The sequence below is a fragment of the Octopus bimaculoides genome, chromosome 23 (assembly GCF_001194135.2).
Source record: "Octopus bimaculoides isolate UCB-OBI-ISO-001 chromosome 23, ASM119413v2, whole genome shotgun sequence".
In the NCBI taxonomy this organism is placed as follows: Eukaryota; Metazoa; Mollusca; class Cephalopoda; order Octopoda; family Octopodidae; genus Octopus; species Octopus bimaculoides.
This window is the reverse complement of record NC_069003.1, coordinates 19,076,599-19,101,941: the sequence shown is the minus strand read 5'-3', so window position 1 is coordinate 19,101,941 and position 25,343 is coordinate 19,076,599. Positions and strand designations below refer to the sequence as shown.

Genomic DNA, 25,343 nt, shown 5'->3' with positions numbered 1-25,343 from the left:
GGGGAATGGATAGGAGAGAGATGACATGCTGAAAAATGAGACTGAAGTGAAAATTTGAGATTATGAGACAAGAGTTGGCAGCGGAGAATGGAAACAAGGAACAAACAAGGAGTGTGAGTATGAGAAAGACTTGCCATAGATATTGAGGGTTATCTCTAAGAATGTCTTATAACTTGCATCAAAGTTAAGAGAGAGGGAGGGATAGAGGGGGTCAATCTGTGACATGATTGATCAATGTTAAATATCAGAGCATCCACATAAAGTTATCTGCTTGCTTTCGAAGAACATAGAGGTATCTTGGTGTATGTATATACTCAACATTCCACAGATAAATAAACGTACATACATATAAACAGTCAAGAAACACTGTTTAGAAAATAGACAAGTTTTCCACAGCCCTGAAGACTACATATAGATCATGTAGAGCAGTGTTTCTCAACCTTTTTACCTTTGCGTAATCCTTAAAATAAACTACATGTCTCAAGGAACCCCTGCACAAGAAAAATTATATACTATATCATTCTCATATTTTCATCATAGTTTATGTGGTAAATATATATATATATATATATATATATATATGGTTGTTATATTTTTTGATAATATAATAGGTTAGATAGGATGATGTCTATATTACAATAACCAATAATATGTTGTGCATGTATAGTAATATTACAATCATGAAATTAGCATTAGCTTATATCACTCTTTCTCATGGAACCCTGATTGAGAAATGCTGATGTAGAGACATGGAAAACAATATATGTAAAAATTTGCTTGGACATCAATTTGGTGTATATATAGACTTGTGGGTTAAAGTGTTCTAAAATGGAGAATATCGTAGAAAACAATTATACATCTTAGTTTTGCTTATATATCTATTGTTTATAGTGGTCATTGCTCGTGCAGCACAATGCACACACTCTCCATCAAAAAAGCATTTACCTGTACAGGTGTGTCACATGCTAAATCAATTGTAGATTTGAGATCAGAGTGGCCTTCTCCTAGTCTAGTTGCTCAAAAACAACAAAACCCAGACTGCCCTATGAGAAAGTAGATGCACACCATCTAAGAAGACCATCATCACTACGGCTAAGGAGTCCCATTTGCCCTATACATATATATAAATACATAAAATAAAAGTAAAAATATCTGAGATTTAAGAATATTAATAAGATATATAAAAGCAGGAATATCAGTTAGAAGGCCACTCTTGCGATTCAGAGACAAACTAAAAGACAATCTGAAGAGATGCAACATTCCCTTTTCTTCCTGAGAAAACAAAGCATCAGAATGCAGGACCTGGTACCATTCCTGTTTCTCCTCCGTTCAAAGATTTCAGCAAAGTCAACTCCAACATTGGGACCAACTTTGTGCAAGTATGAAGGCACTGCTCCTCTAAATGGAAACTTTACCTGTCGTTGTGCTTTTGTGGCGCAAAGCAAAGCAGGCCTTGTTGTCCACTCAAGAAAACACACACACACACAAAAAAAAAAGAACTCAAGCAAACTGAGTCCTCAACTTGTTCCCTTTGCTAAAAGGTTTACAAGGCACCAGATAGCCTCGAGAGACACATTCGTGACCAAAGAACATGGTTACCGCTTTATTTTACTGAATTCTCATCTGTGGTTCACAATGAGAGAATCCCTCATATATATATATATATATATATATATAATAAGTCTTAGGGTAGCAAAAAAATTAAGAAATTTAATTTACTACCAGTGGTGTAGCGAGAAGAAAATTAGTCAACAGACTATATATTATTCATGTAAAATACAGTGTATATTTAATACACATTAGAGATGCCCATAAAAGGACATCTAACCCACTAGAAGGAGCAGCCAGGTTAGATGTCCTTTTATGGGCATCTCTAATGTGTATTACATGTACTCTGTATTTTACATATATATATATATATATATATACACACACACATGCATGTGTGTGTATGTATGTATATATATATATATATATATATATATATATATATATATATATATATGCATACACACACACATGTATATCTACATATATGTACATAGATATACACATACATATGGTGTAATGACTGTGTACTTGTGATGTCTTGTAGGATACTGCTTATCTGTTACCCCCATATCAGTGTGCTTTCATGCTGGTGTCCAGGTTTTTGGACATAGTGATCTTCAGCTGACTTTTTCTTTAGTTGGGTAAACAAAAGATAGATCACTGAGATCACCAAGAAATCACGGTACAGATATGTATTCATACTCACTTGCTCATTTTTATATCAGCTTTTTCCATACGAGCATGGGTTAGATATATATTGTTTCACAGGTGGATGTCCCTCCTGTTTCACGTGTCCTGGACAGGGTGATAACAGTAAAACTCTGGCTACAGTCCCCTGATTTTCTGAGAAGGCAAATGTAAAGAAACATACATAATGGGCTTCTTTCAGTTTCTTATTTCTTTACTGCCCACAAGGAGCTAAACATAGAGGGGACAAACAAGGACAGACAATGGGATTAAGTCGATTACATCAACCCCAGTGCGTAACTGGTATTTAATTTATCGACCCTGAAAGGATGAAAGGCAAAGTCGGCCTTGGTGGAATTTGAACTCAGAACATAACGGCAGACGAAATACCGCTAAGCATTTCGCCCAGCGTGCTAACGTTTCTACCTACCAAATCTACCCACAAGTGCTTTTAGGTAGCTCAGAGCTAAAGTCCAAGGTGCCATGCAGTAGGATTGAACCCAAATGATTGGGATCCTCACCTGTGTGCATGTGTGTGTATAGTGTACTCATATACACACTACAATCTAAAACAGTCATATATCAATTATTTTTGTCTTGAATTCAGCTTCAGTTTTCTGACAAAGTCTCTAGTTTCTTTAACCTTTAGCACACTGTACATGCATCACCTCACTGTATGAGTTTTCTCCCCTGTAGTAACACAGCAGTGGCTAGGGAAACAACTCTAGAGAAAATACAGTGTGCTAAAGGTTAAATCAGGTTTATTTGTCAAAGAAAAGAGTAGAAAAACATCAACAACTGTAATTAAACATATTACTTAAGGATGATTTACATATTTCTGAATTAAGCATGAGGTGTGGCTATATGTAGCATAATGATCAGAGAGAAGGATGGATTTGTGAAGATGAGACATTGATGGCTAAAGCAATTTTATTAATACAGCAGTTGATGGCTGAACGATTAAATGATTTATGCGGTTAATAAGCAAGGATTGAAAACAGGAGTTCAGTTTTTAAATCCTGAATATTTACCAATTAACTAATTAACCAAACAGAATCATCATCATTGTCATCATCAACATTTAGTATCCGTTTTCCATGCTGGCATGGGTTGGATGGTGTGGTAGGAGTTGACACGACCAGGTGCTGCACCACGTTCAACGAAGAAAAAAAAAGAGAAAAAAAAAAAAGAAACTTGTAACAACAACAATAACAACACCGACTAACACTACTGCTAATAATACTACTAGACAGTTTGGGAATCATAGAAGCAGCCTACTTGAAGACTAACAGTGCAGGTGAAAATCACATAAATGAACTCTCAATTTTTTTTACCTTTAAAGGAAGTCTACAGCCTATGTGGTTGATTTTTAGTTTAGCAGAAGTACAAAAGAAAAAACAAAAAACAAACTATAAATCTTTGCATTTATAAGGTAAGGACTACTTTAGTTTTGGCAGAACTCTGTGTATGTGTGTGTGTGTGTGTGAGAGTGCAGTAGAGGTGGAGGGGGGCATTCCTGGCAGTAGCAAGTGTTGGTGGTATAAGCCTTTTAAATTTAAGCATTGCTATGTTTGAAGAATTTACCTAACTAAAAAACTATAACTGAGGTGACTTGTTTTTACAAACACACAGACATAAACACACGCGCATATACACCCAAGGCACATATCTCAAAAGAAATCTAGTCAACAGTCAAGAGACACAACCACTGGGAATGGCCGAAAAGAGATGATGAAATCTGGATGGAGAGGTTATGTGTGAGTGTAAAGGCGGTATTTGTTTGCTTATATGGAAAGTCAGACCTGCACGACTCCACAAATTGGAATGATAGTGATAATCCCAAAATAGACTTAAAAATCAAATACCAGCCAGTCAATCCAGTAGGTGGAGCCTCACATCAGTGAGTTGGGGTGGGGTGGCATTCTCTCTTGAATGGCAGCTGGTAAGTAGAGTTTTCGGTTGACAGCATTTCCACAAGTAAGTTGTTTGAAAATTAGATGTAAATACAATTATTTTACATCTGTTTTTCCATGTTAGCATGAGTTAGAGGAATACATATTACTAGGATATTATTTTACAGCCAGATACCCTTACTGTCACACATACACACAAACAGAGCAGAAGAAATAGATTTTCAACAGTTTAGGAACAAGGGTCTGAAATTTAGGAGAGTGGGTGACTTGATAACACTGATCCCAGTACTTGACTGGCACTTTATTTTATTGACCATGGAAGGATGAAAGGCTAAGTTGATCTCAAGAGGATTTGAAACCAGAATATAAAGAGCACGAAAAAATACAAGATATTTTGTAAGACAATTTAATGACTCTGCCAATCTTTATTATCAACTCTATGTATTGAGCACCATCTCTTTTCAGGCTCCGACGAAGCTGTAAGGTGTTACTTAGCCCACTCGACTATGAGCCCACTGCATCTTATAAGTTCATAAGTTAATTGTTTATTACACACACACACATACACCATCTTAGAAGGTCTCAGAAGTTATATAGCCACTGCCACCCTTTCACACACATACATAAATACATAAGGACGTACATACATACATCCAAGAACAAAGAATGTCATTTGTAAGTAAACAGCCAGAAACATGCAAAAGTGTAGAAGAGTTTTCAAGGACAACAAATATTTTACTTTTTCAAAAGCAGAAAGAGAGAGAGAGAGAGAGAGAAAGAGGGGGAGAGAGAAGTGAAGTGATAGAGACAGATGGGGTGATGGGAGAAAAGGGGGAGATTTTTGAGTTTACAATGAGGTGGTGGTGGTGGTGGTGGTGTTTGTTACATCTAACAATCATTGCATACTCTCTAATAAAGTTGGAGGGAGTAGGGTGATGGTGGTGGTGATAATGATGGTGATGGTGGGGCTCGGAAGAGTTTACCTGGAAGCCTGACTATCTTCGGTGTTGGTTAAACATCTGGAAATAGAATCAATTAGACCAAACATTGTACAGGTGTATGTACAGCGGCAGTTAATGTAGGTGAAAAACAGGTGGAAGACAGCCATAAAGGATGTGCAGTGGGCAGGGGATGCACAAAATGAATTATCATTATTATTATTATTATTATTCCTACTTTATAGGAAAACATCAAAAGAAAAAAACAAAGTGGGGGTAGAGAACCGTTTAATAATTCTTTTATATTCTACTAGTTTCAGTCAGTATACTGTGTGTGGCCATGCTGGGACATTCCCTTCTAGGTTATAGTTACATTGATCACTACTGCACAAATTTTACTGATATCAGAAGGGCAACAATGAAAGTGAATGGACTTGGCTTGGAATTGAATGGAGGACATAAAAGGACAGAATCAAATGTTGTAAATTGATTGGTCCAATGCTCTACCAATTATTATTTTGATAGTTAAAATTTTAAGTTCCATAATCTACCTGGAGAGCTAAAGACTAGAGGAGGGGAAGGAGAAAAAAGAAGGCCTTGCTGGTCTGATAAAAACACACACACAAAGTCAGTAAGAGAATTTTAATATGGTCACTGCTAGAAACAACAGCCAAAACTCCTCCAAATCACTCCCAACACCATCTTGAAATAAGGCATGTATGGATGGCCACAGCTGGATGGGAATAATTTTCATCAGGTCTGATTTGGAGGTAAAGTAAACAACTACCACAACACATACTTCTGTACACATAAAACAACATATATATACACACACACTAACATTTATAAAAAAATTCATGGGATCAATTAAACAACTGATTACATGTTTACTGACATTCCCTGCCTCAGGAAGTAAAAAATACCCACCAATGTGCTAAATATATATGGCAGGATAGTACACAGCAAGCCTTGCAAGCTTGTCTGATCAACGTACTGTGAAAATATGAAACAAAGTAGCTTACATTTAAACCTGCATTTATTAAATCACACACACACATATCTTATTGGGTCCACAGGGGAAAATCACCAGTTTTATAATTAATCAATTACAACTGACTATTTAATGGCATTAATTGAATAAAAATATATATCCTCCTTTGATAAATAAAATAAGAATACAATATATACACACACACACAGGAAGTAAATATTCAAATGAATATCCATAAAGATATTATTATTATTATTATTAGCAGTAAATTTAAATAATAATATATAAATTTACTGCTGATAATAATAATAATAAAAAAGATATCTTTATTGATATTCATTTGAATATTTACTCCCTATATATATATATTATACAATGAAGTCATTAGGAATTTGCACAGGACAGTTCAGTAGTGACACAGACTTCAATGAGGTGAGTTCATTTCTCTCATATGGCAATATTTACTGAGGAGAGTCAAGGCTTTAGCCAGAATTTGAAATCATGATATAAATATATCCAATTCTTCATTCTACAGCTTTGGTCTGTGATGATTCTGAGGAATCTTTACTCACTAGCCCGATTTCTGTTGGGCTGTTGTATATTTCAGTGTAATTCAGTGGTTTACTTGAGGATTTAGGTTCTCTCTCCAGCAAGTAGGCATATTATGAGTCCTCTATTGTAATTATACTTAATTATAATTATAAAATTTATTCTCTCTCTCTATGTATATATATACACACGCACACATACACAATTTATACATACTTAGTGAAACTTATAATATACATTTCTACTTAGTATTCTACTTACTAATTAAATGACCTATCATTGTTTTAATGAAATACTGTGATATAAGTAAGCAGGTCATTGTTCATTGATGCATACATCAAGAAAATGGACAAACAGAGAGAAAGAGGAGACACATGGCCAATTACCAATTTTAGTTGTAGATTTGAGTGTGTGGTAAAGGGAGCAGAGAGAAAGAATTGGTTGCTAGTGGTGTTGTTACTACACAAAGTGTAGTGTGGGTGTCAGGTAGCAAGAATTTAGTTTTGACAGATAATGGAGAAAATGGTAGTTGGAGAGGGAGATAGGCAATAAAGTTAGGGGATTCATCAAGGGGTGAACATGGGGATCAGAATATCACTAGTTTCCACAGTTTCTAGGTTTCACTAAATATGTACACACAAGACTGTTCTGGTATTAACTAAACTATACAGCAATTGTAGTTATGTGTGGTATAAATCAGGTGAAAACCTTGTAATGTGCATGTAAGAAAGAGCTCTTATGATGTTATTTGGCTACCACAAATAACATCATAAGAGTTATAAGAGTTACAGTGGGGTATACTCCTTGATTGGTTGAATGAAATATATATTGTTTATCCAGAATATCCAGAAGAATCCAACAGGAATTAATCATATACTACCCTGATGAAGCATCCACACATGTTTGTTGCTGTATAATATTTAGAAAGAATGTTCTTCTATAATGGTCTTTGAATATAAACTCAGCAACTTAAAGCTGGTGTGCAGTGGAGAAACAAATATTGTGATCTACTGTTAAAGCCTGATATCCTCCATCCTTGTGTTATATTACTCTTATGTGTGTGTGTGTGTGTGTGTGTGTGTGTGTGTGTGTGTGTGTATGAGAGAGAGAGAAGAGGGAGGCTGTAATGTGATTGGCAATAGGAAGGGAATGCAACCATAAAATGCAAGTCTGTACTCAAACAGATCTGTCTGATCCTTATTTGAGGCCAATGTTTAGAAACCTCGAAGAAGGTGTTATGACATACAACACTTGGTATTTACCAAGTGCTACAGCACTTGACCACACTGACCATTATACTGGTTGAGCTATTCACAGGACAATTACATAACCTGATCCTTATTTTGTGGTATTGCTGAAAAGGTAACTCCCAATAGCAAGACCTCACTAAGCAATTAGCTTATAATGCACAATATAAGCCAATTGTGGCTGGTCTTCATAATTGAAAGGGTTTCAGTTTCCACTTTCTCTCTCTTTCACACACACATGCTAAGTCAGTGGATAGAGATACATACATAAAAATGGTATCTCTCCCCACCTCTCTCTATCACACACACAAGAAAACCAATAGCCAAACCTGGTGAGCGTCGGTGGGTTCGTGAAGTTCCTGTTCGTCCGTCTCCGGAATATAGAGAGGATTGTTAATCTCATTAGCATTTTCTTGAATGCGTATATGTTTGAACTGTTGTGACCTGTAAAGAGAGATTAATGTTACTTGAGTGAAAACAATATATAAGAAACAAGTATTTTCATTTGGTTTTTTGATCAGATGAGCTGGTCTAGTGCTGAAAGTAGCTAATCTTTTCTCAAATTACAAGGATTTTTGTAAATGTTAAGTGAGGGCCCAAATTACCTCATGGTACCTATATCATTTGTGTTGTAACCAGAAGAGAGAGATTTCAACTTACTACCTCTCTTTTCTTAATTATTTAAAAATTATTACAAAACTACCAGTTTTTAATAAAATGTTTATATTTCGATTAAAAATTTATATGACGCTTTAAATGTAAGAACTTTTTCATTAGCTGTGTTCCAAACACTAGCTTAAATAAGTTATTTTACTAAATTCTTTATTATTTAAATAAAAAAAAATAATTGAGACAAACGCATTGTCTTTCAACATAATATGATAATGAAAAGGTTAAATATAAAACTTAGTTTCATTAATTTATGTAAGAAGAACCTTTTGTTTACTTATGTCCCAAACACCAGCTTTGCAATGACAAAGTTAATTATTTGACCAAAAATCCCAGTAAAATTCTTAATTATTTTCAAAATTCATACAAAATAACAAACAATAAATTTATATCTTTAGAAATATAATCATGAAAGGATCAATGTTTCACCATGACTTCTGAGAGTGAAACAACATAAATACAAAAAAACCAATTGTTGGGTACTGGTTCTAAATAAGGTACAAGACCAGGAAATTTAAAGATGGAGAGGTAGGAAGGAGTTTAGCCAACTTCATCCCCTCCCTGCTACTAGTATTTGACTGGCATTTTATTTCATCAGCCCTGAAAGGATAAAAGGCAAAGTTGACCTTGACAGGAGTTTAAACTCAGAACTTGATCTAGAAGAAATACTGTAAGACATTTTGCCTGCCAATGCCCTACTGATTCTGTGATTGATAATAATGGAATAGAATGGAATGTTTTACTTACGTGGCTCGTCGTCGATTGAAGAAGAGTATTGTCAAACCAATCAGAATAATTAACGCTATGGACAGCGGTATGATGATGAAAGAAATGGTTTTAACTGGAAAACAGAGGACAAAAACAAAAACATTTTAAGATATGATATTCAGATTGAGGAAGAATTATTTTTAGTAACAGAAGTAGAAAGCCTGAAATTTGAAAGGAGGGGTTACTTGATACCACTGACTTTAGTATTTGACTGGTACTTAACTTTGTCAATCCCAAAAGGATGAAATGCAGAGTGCAAAGTTGACCCCAGTGAGATTTGAAATCAAAGAGTAAAGAATTGGAACAGCTATTTGGAGGTTATTCTGTCCAATGCTCTAACAAATCTACACCAGAAATTTTTAACATATACCCACGTGTGTACCGATACATAAATCTATCAATTTAATGCAGTGTAAAGTGTGAAACTAGTAGTATTGTGTATATTATATGACTGAATATATTTTTTGCTGATCCTGCCTTTATTGTAACTGTAAACTATATTATACACACACACACACAAAAATACACATTTGATTTGATTTTACAAGTGAAAGGAAAATGTGCTCAATATACAGAGTAAAGTGATATACATATATACATGCACACATGCATGCACACACACACACACACACAGGGTATACACAAATGGTGTTTTAAATTTACAAGTTATTTCAGTAGAATTTTATTTATTCAATGCAGTCATAAATGATTACATGATAATATATCAGGTAAAATTTTCAACAGGTAAGAATTTAAACATCAACCAATATTTGTTGGACTAGTGATGCATTTAAGTTTTACAAGCCCAATAAATGTTGGCTATGTCAGGTTGAAGTTTAAAATTTTACCTGACAATGGTGGATTGTATATTATGATGTAATCTTTTACAATTGCATTAAATAAATGAAATTCTATCAAAATAACTATCGTAAATTTTAAACACCATTTGCATTTACTTTTTATAGCCACACACATCAAGGACTCACCCTTGAATCGGATCTATGGCTGAAATTGAATTTGGTACTTACATATCTACAGTATCCTATCAGCACTTGATGTATTCAATGTTGTTTATTTCAATGTGAGCTCTATGTTATTGTAACTAGCCATTTCTGGCAGCCTACAAGTTGATGTACCTTGACTCTTATGAATCTCTACAATAAAATATATCTGTGCGTGCATGAGTGTGGGTGTATACGTATTTTATTTGAAGTTGTAGGTTCCTTTTGATGCTACTTGAAATTCCCCATTTCCATTTGTCAAGCAATTTAAGTCTAGTGTTTCTTCTTGCCAAAACATAAAATTATAAGCAGTCTTTTAATAAAGCCTTACACACAGAGAGGCTAACACAAAGATGTGTGTTTAAGAATAAGTGGAGGCATGGTTAGCTTGAAAAATTCCCTTCTTCAAACTCTTGCAACCAAGAAAGGGAAAAGGTTGAGAAGGATTGAAAGGTTCCCTCTATTAAAATACAAGGAACAACATCTGACTGTAAAAGTAATTTATCCTTAATGCTCATCTAATTCATTTATATAGATATGTTGGGTGTTACCAGTTTGATACATGCTAATTGCATGGAACTCAAACCTTGAATAATCCTGATTTCTCGTATGTATGCAGAATGATTATGTGAATCTCTGAGTAACAGAGATACACATAACTTGAACTCAGAACTGACACAATAAATATAAATATACACAAGGTTGACAAGTGGAAGTGAATACTTACAGTTGGAAGTATAGGGCTGTTTTGTCACTTGTTTTTGACAGCGATAACCTGAGAAGTCATCACCACAACTGTAAAAGAAAGCAAGGGTTCGTTAGGTATAACTTAGAAGATACTGGCAGAGTAAATAAGAAGGTGCTATCAATATCAACAGTGGGAAGGATAGGTAATTTCTTGCACAAAGCTACAAATATTTGTAGTTAAGGTGAGAGAATTAGCAACAGAGCATTATGAAGAACGTATGAAGAAAGGAAGCAATTAAATACCACAAGGTATATTAGTGTTTTGTGTCAATCTTTCCACCACTTCACTACTTTGTTTGAAGAAATATAATTAATTTTACAGGGAACTAATAACATTGAGGCACATATCGGGAATAACTTTTAACATAACAGCTGTAAAATGTTATCTTAAGAATACATTATTTATAACACATAATATCTGTTAGTTTAACCCTTTAGCATTCAGATTACTGTCAAATGTAATGCTATTTATTCACATTGTTTTCAATTGATTATGCATTATCTTGTAGCTGTTTAGATTTTGATGATGTGATTGTTTATTTTTAGAATGACATTGTAGGGTAGGTGTGAGAGGTAAGATCTGGTTTAAACAAAACAGGTAAAATATTTGGGTGTGATGTGGCTGGTTTAATCCTTTAGCATTCAGATTATTCTGTCAAATGTCATGCTTATTTATTTACATAGTTTTTAATTCACCATCAGTGACTTGCAGCCCCAAGATTTAAATGACTGTTTATCTTTAGAATGCTTTTATAAGGTAAATGTGAGAAGCCAAATTTTGGCCAGTTTGAACATAAAGCAATTAGAAAATAGTTGAGACACATTACTTAGAATGGATACAACTGCTATCGCAACAAACCTAGCTTGACGAAACATATAACAGTCATCAGAGCAAGCAAAAAAAAAAAAAAAGGCCCATAACCATCACAAGCAAGTGAGAATGAGTGTACTCAGTACCTTGCTATCACTGGTTCTTGTGTAGTTGTGGGTGGACACAGTCAAGCCTCTCAAATCTCCAACATTTGACCCAGTGAAATATCAAGAAGGGGACAACTAGAGGGAAAAATGAATACATCAGCATTGGACTGGTGCTAATTTTTAGCCAAGTGGACTGGAGCAACGAGATGGAACATCTTGTTCAAGAACATCATGTACTGCTAAGTCCAGGAAGTGAAATAACAGCCACCATGTGAATACTCTAACCACAAGGCCATGGGCCTTCACAAACATAACTGTTAAAATAACAGATTTAAGAAAATTTTTCCTGTAGTTAGAAAAGACACTGAAAGACTTTACCTGCAACTCTCACATGTTGGGATACTGTTGTTTACGTGGCAGTTGACACACTTGCCAGCATTCAGGCAGTAATTTCGGCAACGCCACCTTTCACAAAACTTGCCCGTATAAAGATGAGGACAACTTGATGAAAAGACAAAAAGACAAATAAAAATAAATAAACAAAACATCTTAACAAACACTAATTAATGAACAGTTAACTTTTTTTTTGTTTATATCAATGTTCCATTCTTGTGTCTATTTTCATGCAACTATAAATTGGATAGATCACACTCTGCTGTCTATTTTAACCCATCTTAGATGGAGAACAGAGTGGTTCTGTGATACAAACGTCCTATTTTAAACTGATCTAAATCAAAACCTTTTGCCATCCAAATCTCACATTAATTTACATTCCAAACAAGCTAATACTGACAAAGTTATTTTACTAAATTTATCAAAAAAAAAAAGTTATGACATTTCAACAAGAATGTGGTAACAAAAGGGTTAAGAAAAAGAAGGACCTGGTCCATAGAAACATCATCATCATCATTTAACACGTCTTCCACATTGGCAAGCCAAAAGAAAGCACTAGGCTCTGTTTTGGCATGGTTTTTATGGCTGGATGCCCTTCACTTTACAGCATGGATTGGGTGCTTTTCATGTGGCACCAGCACTGGCATATCCCAAAATATAAGAGGGCAGGATGGTCATGGTTAAAAAACCTTTTGATCATAGGCCTGCTGCTTGATCAGGGCAATTGTGTGGTTAACTAACAATGATTAATTGGATAATGTAGTCATAGATACATTATGTCTGAGTGAAAGGTCATGGTTAGAATGTGTTTGTTAGTACAATCAAGCAGGATTTAGGGTTAAACAATGAAAAAGGAAATATTATCATCATCATCATCACCATCATTATTTAATGTCCACTTTTCCACGCTTGCATGAGTCAGATGGAATTTATTGATACCTTTCCTATCACCATCCCTCACATGTTTCCAACTAAGGTAATATTTACCCATGGCTGGATGCATTTTCCACAGATGGTTGGAAGCAGTGTCACTTGTATAATGATGATGCTCATTTACAACTATCATATAATGTGAAGACAGCAGTGTACACAAACATACACATATCATTATCACCATTTAATGTTCATTTTCCATGTTGGCATGGATCGGATGGTTTGACCAGAGCTGACAAGCAGTTTCCAGTCTGATTTAGCTTGAATTCTACGGCTGGATGCCCTTCCTAATGCCAATCACTTCACAGAGTATGATGGGTGATTTTTACATGCACCAGCACAGGTGCTATTATGTTGCGCTAGCATATAAATATGAATATGAGGAGTTTCTGCCAACTGCTGTCTACCAAATCCATTCACAAATCAGTTAATGTAGGGCAAGGTTCAAAATTGACAGATGAGACAGGCTTGACTGGAATCGCCTTATGAACGAGTGAAAGTTGGGTTGGTCAGGGCAGGAATATCAACTAGTCTGAATGAGAATGAAAGACAGGATGGTTATGGCTGGAATGCCATTAGGATTGCTTCAACAAGAGGATAGTGGTCAGAGCTGGCCTCGGGTTAAACATCAAACATTGTTGCTCACTTGCATAATATGGTTCCTCTCTCAGTCACTGTACAATTACCACCGTTTTTACAGACACAGCTTTCACAACTGGCTCCTGTGTGGTATTCATCACAAATGCACGTAGGGACACCATTAAAACCTAGCAGCAAAAAAAAAAAAAATCAAGTAAATTTAACATGAAAATTACAATAAATATTGAATTCAAAAAAGCAAAAGTCTAAATGAAAAAAGAAAAAAAGTAATGCTAAAACAACAACATTTTGTTTTCGTTAGAAGATTAAAGGATGAAAAGTGAACATGAGAGCAGCAACAGCAATCGAGAGGTTTGACTATGGACATAACAAGGAATCATTCTCCTCCTTATTACCACTTTTCCATGCTTGCAACAGTCAAACAGAGCCCTATTAAGGCAAATTTCCTATGGCTGGATGCCCTTCCTGTTTCCAGACAAGGTAATACTTCCTCATGGTCAGGTATATTTTCGAAGATGTATATATTGGTGAGAAAACTGCTAAACCGGTGCATTAGGAAAAAAAAGTTATATTTATTCTGAATTTGTTATACAGTTACTCACTCGTCACTCTTGTAATGGAAATCTTGTGAACTTGCGAAAGCTCACAAAATGGCATGACACACACACACACACACACACAACTGCTTATATGACAGTAACATTTGTTAACAACCATGTAATATCAAGAGAAGGGAACACAATGTTTTTATGAGTCACTGCCACAATGTTTGTCTTGCTTTAAGATATATTGTGCTTTTAACTCATCTATAAAGAGATTTTATCTCAGACAAAAATGACAGTATCTTGCCTTTCTAAGATGTATATACATTTAGTATGATACACAGATGGCAATTTTGATTTAATGCAGTTTCAGTAGTGTCCCTTGAATCTAACTGTCACAATGATTTCTGGTCATACACATCTTGTGTCACAACAGTCTTCACATATACAGCATCTTACCTGTATCACAACGACCTCCATTCAAACAAGCCTTGCACAAAGACTGTTCGCAGTTAGGGCCAGTAAAACCTTGTTTACATTTACAGTGAGGCTCACCATTTTCAACAACACAATAAGCTGAAACACAAGATAAAAACAGATCATTATTAATAAAACTGCCAAATTCTTGGAAAACCCAAACATTATTTTTATAGAATCTTTTTACTGATTTTAGTCATTGGACTGTGGCCATACTGGAGTGATGCCCTCAAGGGTCTTAGTGAATTATATCAAACAAAAGATCCAGAACTCTCTTCAATTTCATACATATTTTATTGATCTCTTAACATATCAAACTGCTAAGTTAGATTTTGCAGTTAAGGAACACAGAATCAGGTGCCTGGCAAGTCCCATGAAACTGGTGTTTTCTGTATTTTTGTCATATACAATGGGCTTCCACATAATTTCAGCTGACCCAGTTCCAGTCTCAAGACATTGATCAACTTGAAACTACAGTAGAAAATACATTGATAGAGATATTGTTATAAATTCTACGTTTGAATAGTTGCTTAAGATTAGATTTGGGGTTCAATCCCGCTATGGGATTTGACAAGATCTGACAAATCCTCTAAGGACTGCATGATGCTCCAGTGTCTGATTTGACATTATTTCTATGTCTGGATGCCCTTCCTAATGCCAACCACTTTACAGCATATACTAGCTGCTTTTTCATGTCACCACACAACATGCAACACTAAGATTCCCTTCAAATGAATGAAGCTGTAGCAGAGAGGGAGATGGCTTTATACTAGAAGATGAATTTTATTATTTATTAAATGATAAGGAACAATTTGAAGACATGTGACTTAGTGGTTTGGGTGTTTGGCTCATGATTATAAGGTCGTGAGTTCGATTCCTGGTGGTGCATTGTATCCTTTGAGCAAGACACTTTATTTCATGTTGCTCCAGTTCATTCAGTTGGAAAAATGAGGTGTAGTTGTAATTCAAAAGGGTCAGCCATGACACATCTAAATCTCCCTGAGAACTATGTTAAAGGTACGCATATCAGTAGAGTGCTCAACCACTTGCAAGTTAATTTCATTAACAGGCTGTTTCGTTGATCAGATTGACTGGAGTGCCAGTAAAGAAGAATATTTATTATATTCAATTAAACCCTTTCAATACAATTTGTCACAAGTAAATTAAGTATAAAACTGAGTATTTATCATTTATAAAGTTTCAAAGTGTAGTTGCCCCACCCATTGTTACATAGAAGCACTTCTCCAACCAACAAGGAAAAGTGGACATAAAACAAAGATTTGTATACGAGTGTGTGTGTGTGTGTGTGTGTGTGTGTGTATGTGTGCATATTTGCATGTGTATACATGTGCATGTATATGAAGCTAAAACTAAATCCTATGTCTGTTACCTTCAATGCATCATTTACTCAAAAGATGCTGCTAAAGTTTATATTTGTACAATTATATACCCTCAATATTAATTGAAAAGGCTCACAAAAACCAGCAAAGCTTAAATAAAAGGTAAAATTCTACACCAAAAACATGTATATTATACACACACACACATGGAGGCACGTGGTTTAATGGTTTGAGGTGTTGGACTCATAATCGTAAGATTGTGGTTTTGATTCCTGGACTGGGCAATGCATTGTGTTCTGGAGCAAAAGATTTCATTTCAGACTGTTCCATTCCGCTCAGCTGGTAAAAATGGATAATCCTGCAACAGACCAGTATCCCATCCAGGAAGGAATATATACAACAGAGAAACTGGGAAACTGGCCCTTATGCTCCCTACAGAATAAGGTGGACTAAGCCCCCCCCCCACACACACACACTCAGTTCAGTAAATTAAACATTTTAAACAAGAATAATTCAAATAAAAAAAACTCCCATCAAAAATTTTTTTTAATAAAATAAAAATAACTTTTACCTTTGCTTGGACAAGTAATTTTGTTACAGGGTAACTGTTTGCAGGGACCATTTGGACAGTGGCAAATCAGCTTCTTATGGACAACAGAACAGGCAATAGCATTTGGACAACGCTTATTGCAGTCTTCACGTAAAGGTTTGTCTATCACTTCTACACAAGTGAATTTACCATTCGAGTCTTTTTCACATGTTTCAAGAGGCTGACAGTGGATGGACTCACACTGTTCACAGCGATGGCCTAAGGAAAAAGTTTTCAACAATAGGTTATTTGTGCCTCCCAAAAATATTGTTCAAAGTTTTAACCCTTCAGCATTCAGGTTAGTCTGTCAAATGTACTTCTTATTTATTCATATTGCTTTGAATTAATCATGCATTATCTCATAGCTTCAAATTTTTGATGATGGGATTGTCTATTTTTAGAATGATAAATGTATAGGGTAAATGTGAGGGTCCAGATCTGGCTGGTTTGAACATAAAACAGAGAGAATAATTGAGCCAAATATGGCTCATTAAAAGGTTAAAGAAATGAAGTACAAATATCAAAATGTTTACCTCCCTCACCACCAGACTCGCATTTTATAACAATATGGACAGAAAGAGAGAGAGAGAAGTAGGGGCAAGTTACCTGTAAATCCTTCTTGACATCGACAAACAGTATTATTAAATCTATCCTTTTCACAGGCACCTTTATTTAAACAATACTTGGCACACCAGTCGTTGTTACGTAAGTTCTCACATCGGCTACCGTTATAGTCAGGATGGCAACTGAAAATGAAATGGGTCAATAAGAGAGGAAAAAAGGATGCAAAGGTACAAAGTATTTTTTAAGATTATTATTTTTTTTATATAGGCACAGGTGTCGCTGTGTGATAAGAAGCTTGCTTCCAAACCATACACCACATGGTTCCAGGTTCAGTTCCACTGCACCTTGGGTAAGTGTCTTCTGCTATAGCCTTGAACCATCTAAAGCTTTGCGAGTGGATTTGGTAGATGGAAACTGGAAAAAGGCCATTGTGCCTGTGTTTGTCCTCCATCACTGTTCCACAATTAACAACTGTTATTCACAGTTGTCAATTGTAGAACATGACTGTCACTATTAATACTCTATAAACCTGATAATTGTGTAACGCAAGAAAGACCTAGTTTTATCACAATATATATATAATATTCTATTATTACAATATTGCAAGATTGTAAAAATTGTAAATAATAAAATGTGAAAATCAAACTAAAATTTCAATTTCATTAATTAATATATTCTGTACACAATCATACAATCTCGGATATATATATATATATATATATATATATATATACTAGCTTAAAAGCTGCACTCTGTGTGGGTTTTTAAGCTAGTGTTTGCGGAGAGCTAATTGGACCTTCGTCCCAAAATTGAAAAGTGCAATAATAATAAAACATTTATTGGTATCCTCCTACCATCTCAGATTTATATCACAGAGTATCACATTTGGAGAATCTTGTATCACTGTGACATTTGGAGATCACTGTAAAGCAGCAGGATGAACAACATTCTTGGTTGACAGACAGAATGTTGCATTTATTATTGTAGGTAACGGAGGTAACTGTCACAAAGTTTTGGTATTAAATTAAAAAAATTTGGGTAAGTTTTTGACACAATGTTGTGTTTATTATTATAGCTAAGTGAAGTAACTCTTGTAAACCATTTGAAACCTCTCAAAGTTGCTTTACCTGCTAGATATAGCAGCCCAATTGCTCTTACATAAGATCCCAATGCTGGATGTTCAAGAACCAAATGAAGGTCAGATTTTCAACCCTGGGATCACCCTGATGCCAAAAAGGTATAAGTCTATGTAGATCAAATATAGACTGAGATACATGGCTCCTAGATGGACAGACAGAATTTTATTTATATAGATATATATTTATATATTCATCTAACCCATGCTAGTATGCAAAAATGGATGTAAAATCACAAAAAAAAAAAAAAAAAAAAAAAATCAGCAAGGTCGTTTAATTAGAACATTCAGAAATGAAAATACACCTTGTGGTATTTAGTTAGAGTTTGAATTGCATCACATTTATGCCAAGGTGGACTTAATCAGTTGGTAAATAGAAATTGACAAATATAAAGACTGGGATTCAATAGTAATCAAATCAGTGCTTCAGCTTGGTCGTCATCATAAAAAGACTGAAAACAGTTATAAAAATGAAAAAATGAAAATTTAAAGTACTTACTTGCATCTTCTTTCATTATTGTTGGGAATACAAGTACCACCATTGAGGCAATAATTTGTGCAAATGTAATGTTCACAGCGGGCCCCAGAGTACCCAGGCAGACAACTGGTAATATAAAAGTTTTAATCATTCCTTTAGCATTCAGATTTCTTCCTCAAATGTATTGCTTATTTATTCACATTGTTTTGAATTTATCTTGTCACTTCAAGATTTCAACAGTATGTTTGTATATTTTTTGAATGACATTGTAGGATAGGTGTGAGAGATCAGATCTGATCAGTTGAATATTTGGACTGAATATGGCCAGATTGAAAGGTAAAGAGTTAAATATTAATAAGAGTCAAGCTAATGAAAAAGACATCAACTACGTCCCTTCATTTGCTCTCCCCTATAATAAATGTAATGAAACAGCTCTTCTGAAAGAGCTTGCTCTGCCCCACACACTCATAGCTTAACTCCTCATCTCCTAGCATAAAAATGACTCCCTACCTTTTAGGGGTTGTAGTCTTGCAAGCTACATGGCAACCACAATAGTCCTGGTAGCAAGAGAAAAACACCCATTACATTCTGTAAAGTGGTTGGCATTAGGAAATGCATCCAATTACAGAAACCATGCTGAAGTAGACATTGGGGCATGATGCAGTTCTTGGACCCGTCAGTTCCTGTCAAAGTGTCCAACTCATGGCCAGCATGGAATGTGGATGTTAAATCATGATGATGTTGATGGTGAAGCTTCTAACATGATCATGCAACTTGATAGAAATAACATCAAAGTTTCCTTCATCTATTAAAATAACAGGTGATGCTGGATGTTTCTCCTTGAAAAAGTATAAGGTGGGATGGTCATGGCTGGAATATCTTTGATCATAGGTCTGCTTAATCAGAGCTGATCTGGGACTAAAGAAGATCAACAAGTGTTATGAATGTAGAAATATACTTATTCATATTGAATGTACATTCCAGAGTGAGAAGAAATAGAGACATGCCATGCTCCAGCATGTCCTAAGGAGAAACTAAAACAGTTGGCAACAGGAAGGATATCTGGCTGTAAACCACTGCTTCAGATAAAAAAAAAACCCATCCAACCCATGCTAGCATGGAAATCAGAAGTAAAACACTGGTCAGTAAACCTGTTAGAAATAGCAACCAAATCTCCCTCTAATCACATCTATTGTCTTTAAAATGGAAAATAATTCATCTGATATGCAAAAGAGGGCAGTTGGTCATGCTGCCACATCATTAATTGTAGACCTTCATGTATCACAACCCCACTTAATGAGAACACTAAATCACAAAGTGGAAAATTATGACCTTTTCCATTTATGAATTCTTACTAAAACATTGTAATGAATGTTTTTAGTAAGAATTCATAAATGTAAAAGGTCATAATCATCCATTTTGTGATTTAGTGTTCTCATTAAGTGGGGTTCCGACACATGAAGGTCTACGATCAATGATGTCACAACATGACCAACTGCTGTGATTAGCAGGAGATTTGGTTGCTATTTCTAACAGGTCTACTGACCATGTGTAGCTAACATGTCTCACTGGATGGAGCTGCAGAGGCACCATTATGTCACACAGTGTTTCTTGGGCAGTTTTTGAGCTGGTAGCTGCAGTCTCACAACAGCTCTGATGAGAGAGAGACTAACAAATAGGAGAGAGAGAGAGGGAGAAAGAGTTTGTGTGTGTGTGTGTGTGAAAACAAAGGTGTTACCTGCAAGTTGGTTCCTCATTACTGCTCATTGGGTCAATACATTTACCATTATAACAGGCATTTTTGCAACGATAATTCTGACAGTGGCTCCCATTGTATGAAGGATTACATCTGGAGAGAAAGTAATGCAAAAATATAAATGAAATGCCACACAGTTTGGATGTAATTACAAAAACAAAAAAGAATTCTTTATACAACTGAAGGATGCAATTTTTGGACCCACCATCAACGTTGTATCCTGGAATCACAGTGGTTTTGGCTTTTGTTCAAGCCCATCTTTGTCATGGTGATCCAACCAGAGTTGTTCAAGCCCAAGGCTTGTGTCCAAGTGGCATTCTACTAACCCTCTCCACCACCATTACTTACCTGTTTTTTTTCTGAGGGCAATTAATAATGATTTTTTTCAAACATTGGTACAATTTAAATTTTGGTGGTAGAACAGAGGAGAGAAAGAGGGAATGGCTGATTTAAGTCTAAATCCCAGCACTTCACTGATATTTACTGACCCAAAGTGAATGGAAAGAAAGCCAAGTTGACTTTGATGAAATTTGAACTTAGGACAAAAATTGATGTAACTAAATACAGCAACACATTCTGTCCATTAATCTTAAATCTGTCTCTTCAGATATTTTACTTTTTTAAGGTCTTCTACTATTTTTTTTTTCTATCTTTCTGAATTTGTTTTATAAACTCTATTAATATATAATATAGTGTGTTACCATCTTTCTGTTTGTCCATCCTCTTGACATGTACATTAGAGGCAATTAACTGTTATGGTACTTCTCTCACTATGTGTATATTTCATGGAAATGAGAAATGCAGACTTAAAGAATGCATTACAGGCTCAGCTAACTAAATACCAGAACTTCCAGAAATACAGACATAGTGAAAGCACAATAGCAGCTAATGGAAATGAACAAACCATTTAGATGGCTGCAGATTGAGTTTGATTGCCTGTGTATAAACTCTCTCTCTCTCTCCCTGTGTGTGTATATTGTTTTTAATGGATACAGTGGAACCTGTATTTTATTTCAATTGCTCCTTTCCAATACAACCTGCCTCAATAATTTATCATAAAATGGAATAATATCCACTCCAGTTTCTACAGGTACCCACTTGTAAAAAACATAAGATAATTTTAGAGAAAATTTCTGTAAATATAGGTACATACATTGTAAGCATCAAGTCTCTATATACAATATCTTTGTGGATAGACAAAAACAGTAATCAGCTGTGCTGGATTAGTTTTGATCCTGTATAAGGATTTCATTCAAAACCCATCTTTAAATGTTTATAAATGAAACCAGCTGTAAAGAATCCATTATCTATGCAAATTAATCTATTTGATTTATATAATTTCTTAACAGTAATGGGTTGAAAAGCTGTGTCTCTGTGGAAAGTCAAAGGGTGTACTGAACCAGCGACAAAATCCCAACACAGGATGGAAATCAGTCTGTCTGGTCAATTCTCACTTTTCTGTCTATAAAGGTACTGTATATAACAGGGTTAACTATTTGGTTCCAGATTTGATTCAACAGTGTGACACTGGACAAATGTCTTCTGCAGCAGTGCTAGAAACCAGTTATGTGTGTGTGCACGCGCTTGTGTTTAGGTTTTCCAGTGTAAACCAGCATGTCCAGTTGTGTTCCATTATATCGATACCAATGCATTTCAATACACAGAGAACACATAAAAAAAGGATTAAACTGAATAAGGGTTAATAATCGCATGACTAAAATCCCTTGCAGCCCTTAAAAATCCCTTAAAAAAAAAAAAAGCAAACTACAAAAGCAATAAAAAAAAACACAATGCATAAATTGCAAAATTTTTCAGTTGAGAACAGTCAGCGGAAAAATTTGTATGATCCTACTTACATACATTTGAAATTCTCATCACATGTGCCATTATTAAAGCAATCGGCATCAAACATACAGCTCGAGATGGGCTTTCGGAAACAGATACCATTCCTTGATAGATGTGAATCGGCACAGATGCAAGCTGTCGACTCATCAGGATTTGTGACACACATTTCGTATTTTTTACAAGTGTTTTTCTTGCATTTGGATTTCACTAAAACCAAATTTAAAAAAATCATAATTAACATTGATTGAAGAATGGGAAAAACAAAATAAAACAAACAAGAACAAATTTAGAAACCAGTCTCTATAATTTTTTAATTATTATTATCATTATTATTGAAGGCAGCGAACTGGCAGAATCGTTAGCACACTGGGCAAAATGCTTAGCAGTATTTTGTCTGTCTTCATATTCTGAGTTCAAATTCTGCCATGGGTGACTTTGCCTTTCATCCTTTCTGGGTGGATAAAATAAGTACCAGTTGAGTACTGAGGTCAATGTATTTGATTTACCCCTCCCCACAAATTTCAGGCCTTGTACCTTTAGTAAAAAGGATTATTATTATTATGAGGACGCATCGCCTAGTAGTTAGGGTGTTGCACACATGATTGCGAGATCACTGTTTCATTTCCTAGATTAGTTGGTGCATCGCAGAGCAAAACACTTCATTTCACGTTGCTCTGTGATCACTTTTGACACCTGACACCATGCACCTGTTTGGGCACCATCAATTTGATGGAAGGAGTGAGCTAATGTACAACACATACATTTAATCACTATAAACAAATCATTTGTGCAGGTCGTTTGGCAAGAGCTGAACACTCATACGTCATCTTCGACAGGAGAGTCCATTATTGTTATTATTATTATTATTAGTTGTAGTAGTAGTAGTAAATTACAAGTGAAGGCACTCAATCATGTGGTTAGCATGTTGAGCTCATGAATCATCAGATCATTGGTTCAATTTTTGAATTAGATAACACACCATGTCCTTGAGTAAGACATTTCTTGTCACTTTATTGCTCCAGTCCACACAGCAGAAAATGAATAGCAGTGGTAGATGGGAAGATGGTGAACCCTGCAATGAATTAGTGTCATAACTGGAGAGGAATCTTAAATTTCCCGTTGCCTCAAAACACCTCAGAAACCTGAATAAGTTTTGGTCTCAGAGACCCATTGGCTCAAAGTAGACTCATTTAAATTACAAATTAATTCCATTATCAATCTACTTCAGATTATTAACAAGGATCAGTTATCACTTGTGAGTGAGTCTGCTAGAGTAACCAGGTAACATACCACACTGATTGATTTTCTTTTCTATGGTTGGATGGGTCAGACAAGATACGTTGATGCAGATTTTATAGATATGTGCAGGTAACTTAACCTGGTAACCAGCACTGAGCTATATGTTCTTCCTGCAGAAAACATTCTTGGGAAAAACTTTGCCATGGTCTTAGAACAATATGAAGTATTGGTGATGTGACAGCTGAAATGGCTTTGGTCATGGGTCTGCACCAATCAACTCTGACCTGGGGTGAAACAACAAAAACATCAATAACAACACCAATAATAACTATAACTCACCAACTCTTTGTTTGAATTGTTGGACAACTTTAATATCTCCAATAAACATCATGTCTTTACGTAGAACAGTCTTTGGGTTGCCTGTTGAAAACTTGTCCATTTTTATGACATTTAGATTCTTACTCATCACAACATAAATGTGATTTTCGAATACATCAAGTTTGTAAGGTCCACCAGCAACTGGAATTAAAAGTGGAACATAGACATTAACTGAAATGTTAAAAGAAAGTTTTCAATTCATATATGAATATAAAGTAAATACACATAATTCAAAAACACGTTTTGTGTAGCTTATTTCGTAACCAAAAAAACAGGTACAGATTATAAACAATGAAAGGCTGATTTTGGTGTGCACAGTCTGTTCATTTCTTGGTATGCTTCTCTTTCTGCAGCTGTCTCTCTTTCCTTGGACAGAGACATTTGTTTGGCTGACCTCGACATTGTAGACAAATTTGACACTTTCCTTCTAGGTATGGTTATATATGTATATAGCAATACATGGGTGCAGAAGATAGTAAACAATGAAAATAACTGGGTAATGGAAATTATATTTCTTAATACGACAGGAGAAAGTAAATAAGAAATTTTTATGAAAAAATAAAGAATTGTACGGGTTGAAGTGAAATTTGTCAGAGAACCAAAGAGCCAGTATTGAAGGAACCAGAAAAATGCTGTTAACAACAGAAAAACACAAAACCGTTGTAAGAGTAAATAAAATTTTTTTAGGGAAATTAACAAAGTGTGCGGATTTAAGTGATCAGTAATTCCGTCAACAACAAAAAAACACAAAATGTTCCAAAAGTAAATGAGAAATTTGTAGGCAAATTTAACAAAGCATATGGATTGAAGTGAAATTTAAGAAGTTACTTTTGTCAGTAAATTATGTATGAAATTACTTTCATCAGTAATTGTGAACTTCTTTCTGTCAGTAATTTGTCGCTGTCTGTAAATAGTGATTGAAAACTTAGAGTGAAAACAATAGCAATTGAACTTAAAATGAAAACAATAGCATCTGAAAAATGAATATGGAAACAATAGAGAGTGATTGAGATATAGGGAGAGGGGAAGAGAGAGAGCTAGCTAGTTAGACAGATAAGATATAAACGGATACATATATATATATATATATATATA

At 35.1% G+C, this 25,343-nt stretch overlaps 1 protein-coding gene across 4 annotated transcripts in view; it reads right to left on the bottom strand.

Moving 5' to 3' along the window:
• Window positions 1-25,343, bottom strand: part of LOC106879043 (low-density lipoprotein receptor-related protein 1B) — a 208,271-nt gene that overhangs the window by 6,000 nt on the left and 176,928 nt on the right. For 2 of the 4 annotated variants that reach the window (XM_014928457.2, XM_052975989.1), the window contains 12 exons: window positions 24,210-24,389; window positions 22,643-22,838; window positions 20,769-20,879; window positions 19,052-19,156; window positions 17,460-17,599; window positions 16,836-17,072; window positions 14,907-15,023; window positions 13,952-14,072; window positions 12,358-12,480; window positions 11,042-11,109; window positions 9,293-9,386; window positions 8,206-8,320 (listed from right to left, as the gene is read on the bottom strand). In XM_014928457.2, the coding sequence (XP_014783943.1) occupies window positions 8,206-8,320; window positions 9,293-9,386; window positions 11,042-11,109; window positions 12,358-12,480; window positions 13,952-14,072; window positions 14,907-15,023; window positions 16,836-17,072; window positions 17,460-17,599; window positions 19,052-19,156; window positions 20,769-20,879; window positions 22,643-22,838; window positions 24,210-24,389 (1,607 nt within the window). Of the gene's footprint in view, window positions 1-3,269; window positions 3,384-5,134; window positions 5,171-8,205; window positions 8,321-9,292; window positions 9,387-11,041; window positions 11,110-12,357; window positions 12,481-13,951; window positions 14,073-14,906; window positions 15,024-16,835; window positions 17,073-17,459; window positions 17,600-19,051; window positions 19,157-20,768; window positions 20,880-22,642; window positions 22,839-24,209; window positions 24,390-25,343 lie in introns of all 4 variants that reach the window. The other 2 variants (XM_052975991.1, XM_052975990.1) reach the window with 2 other exon arrangements.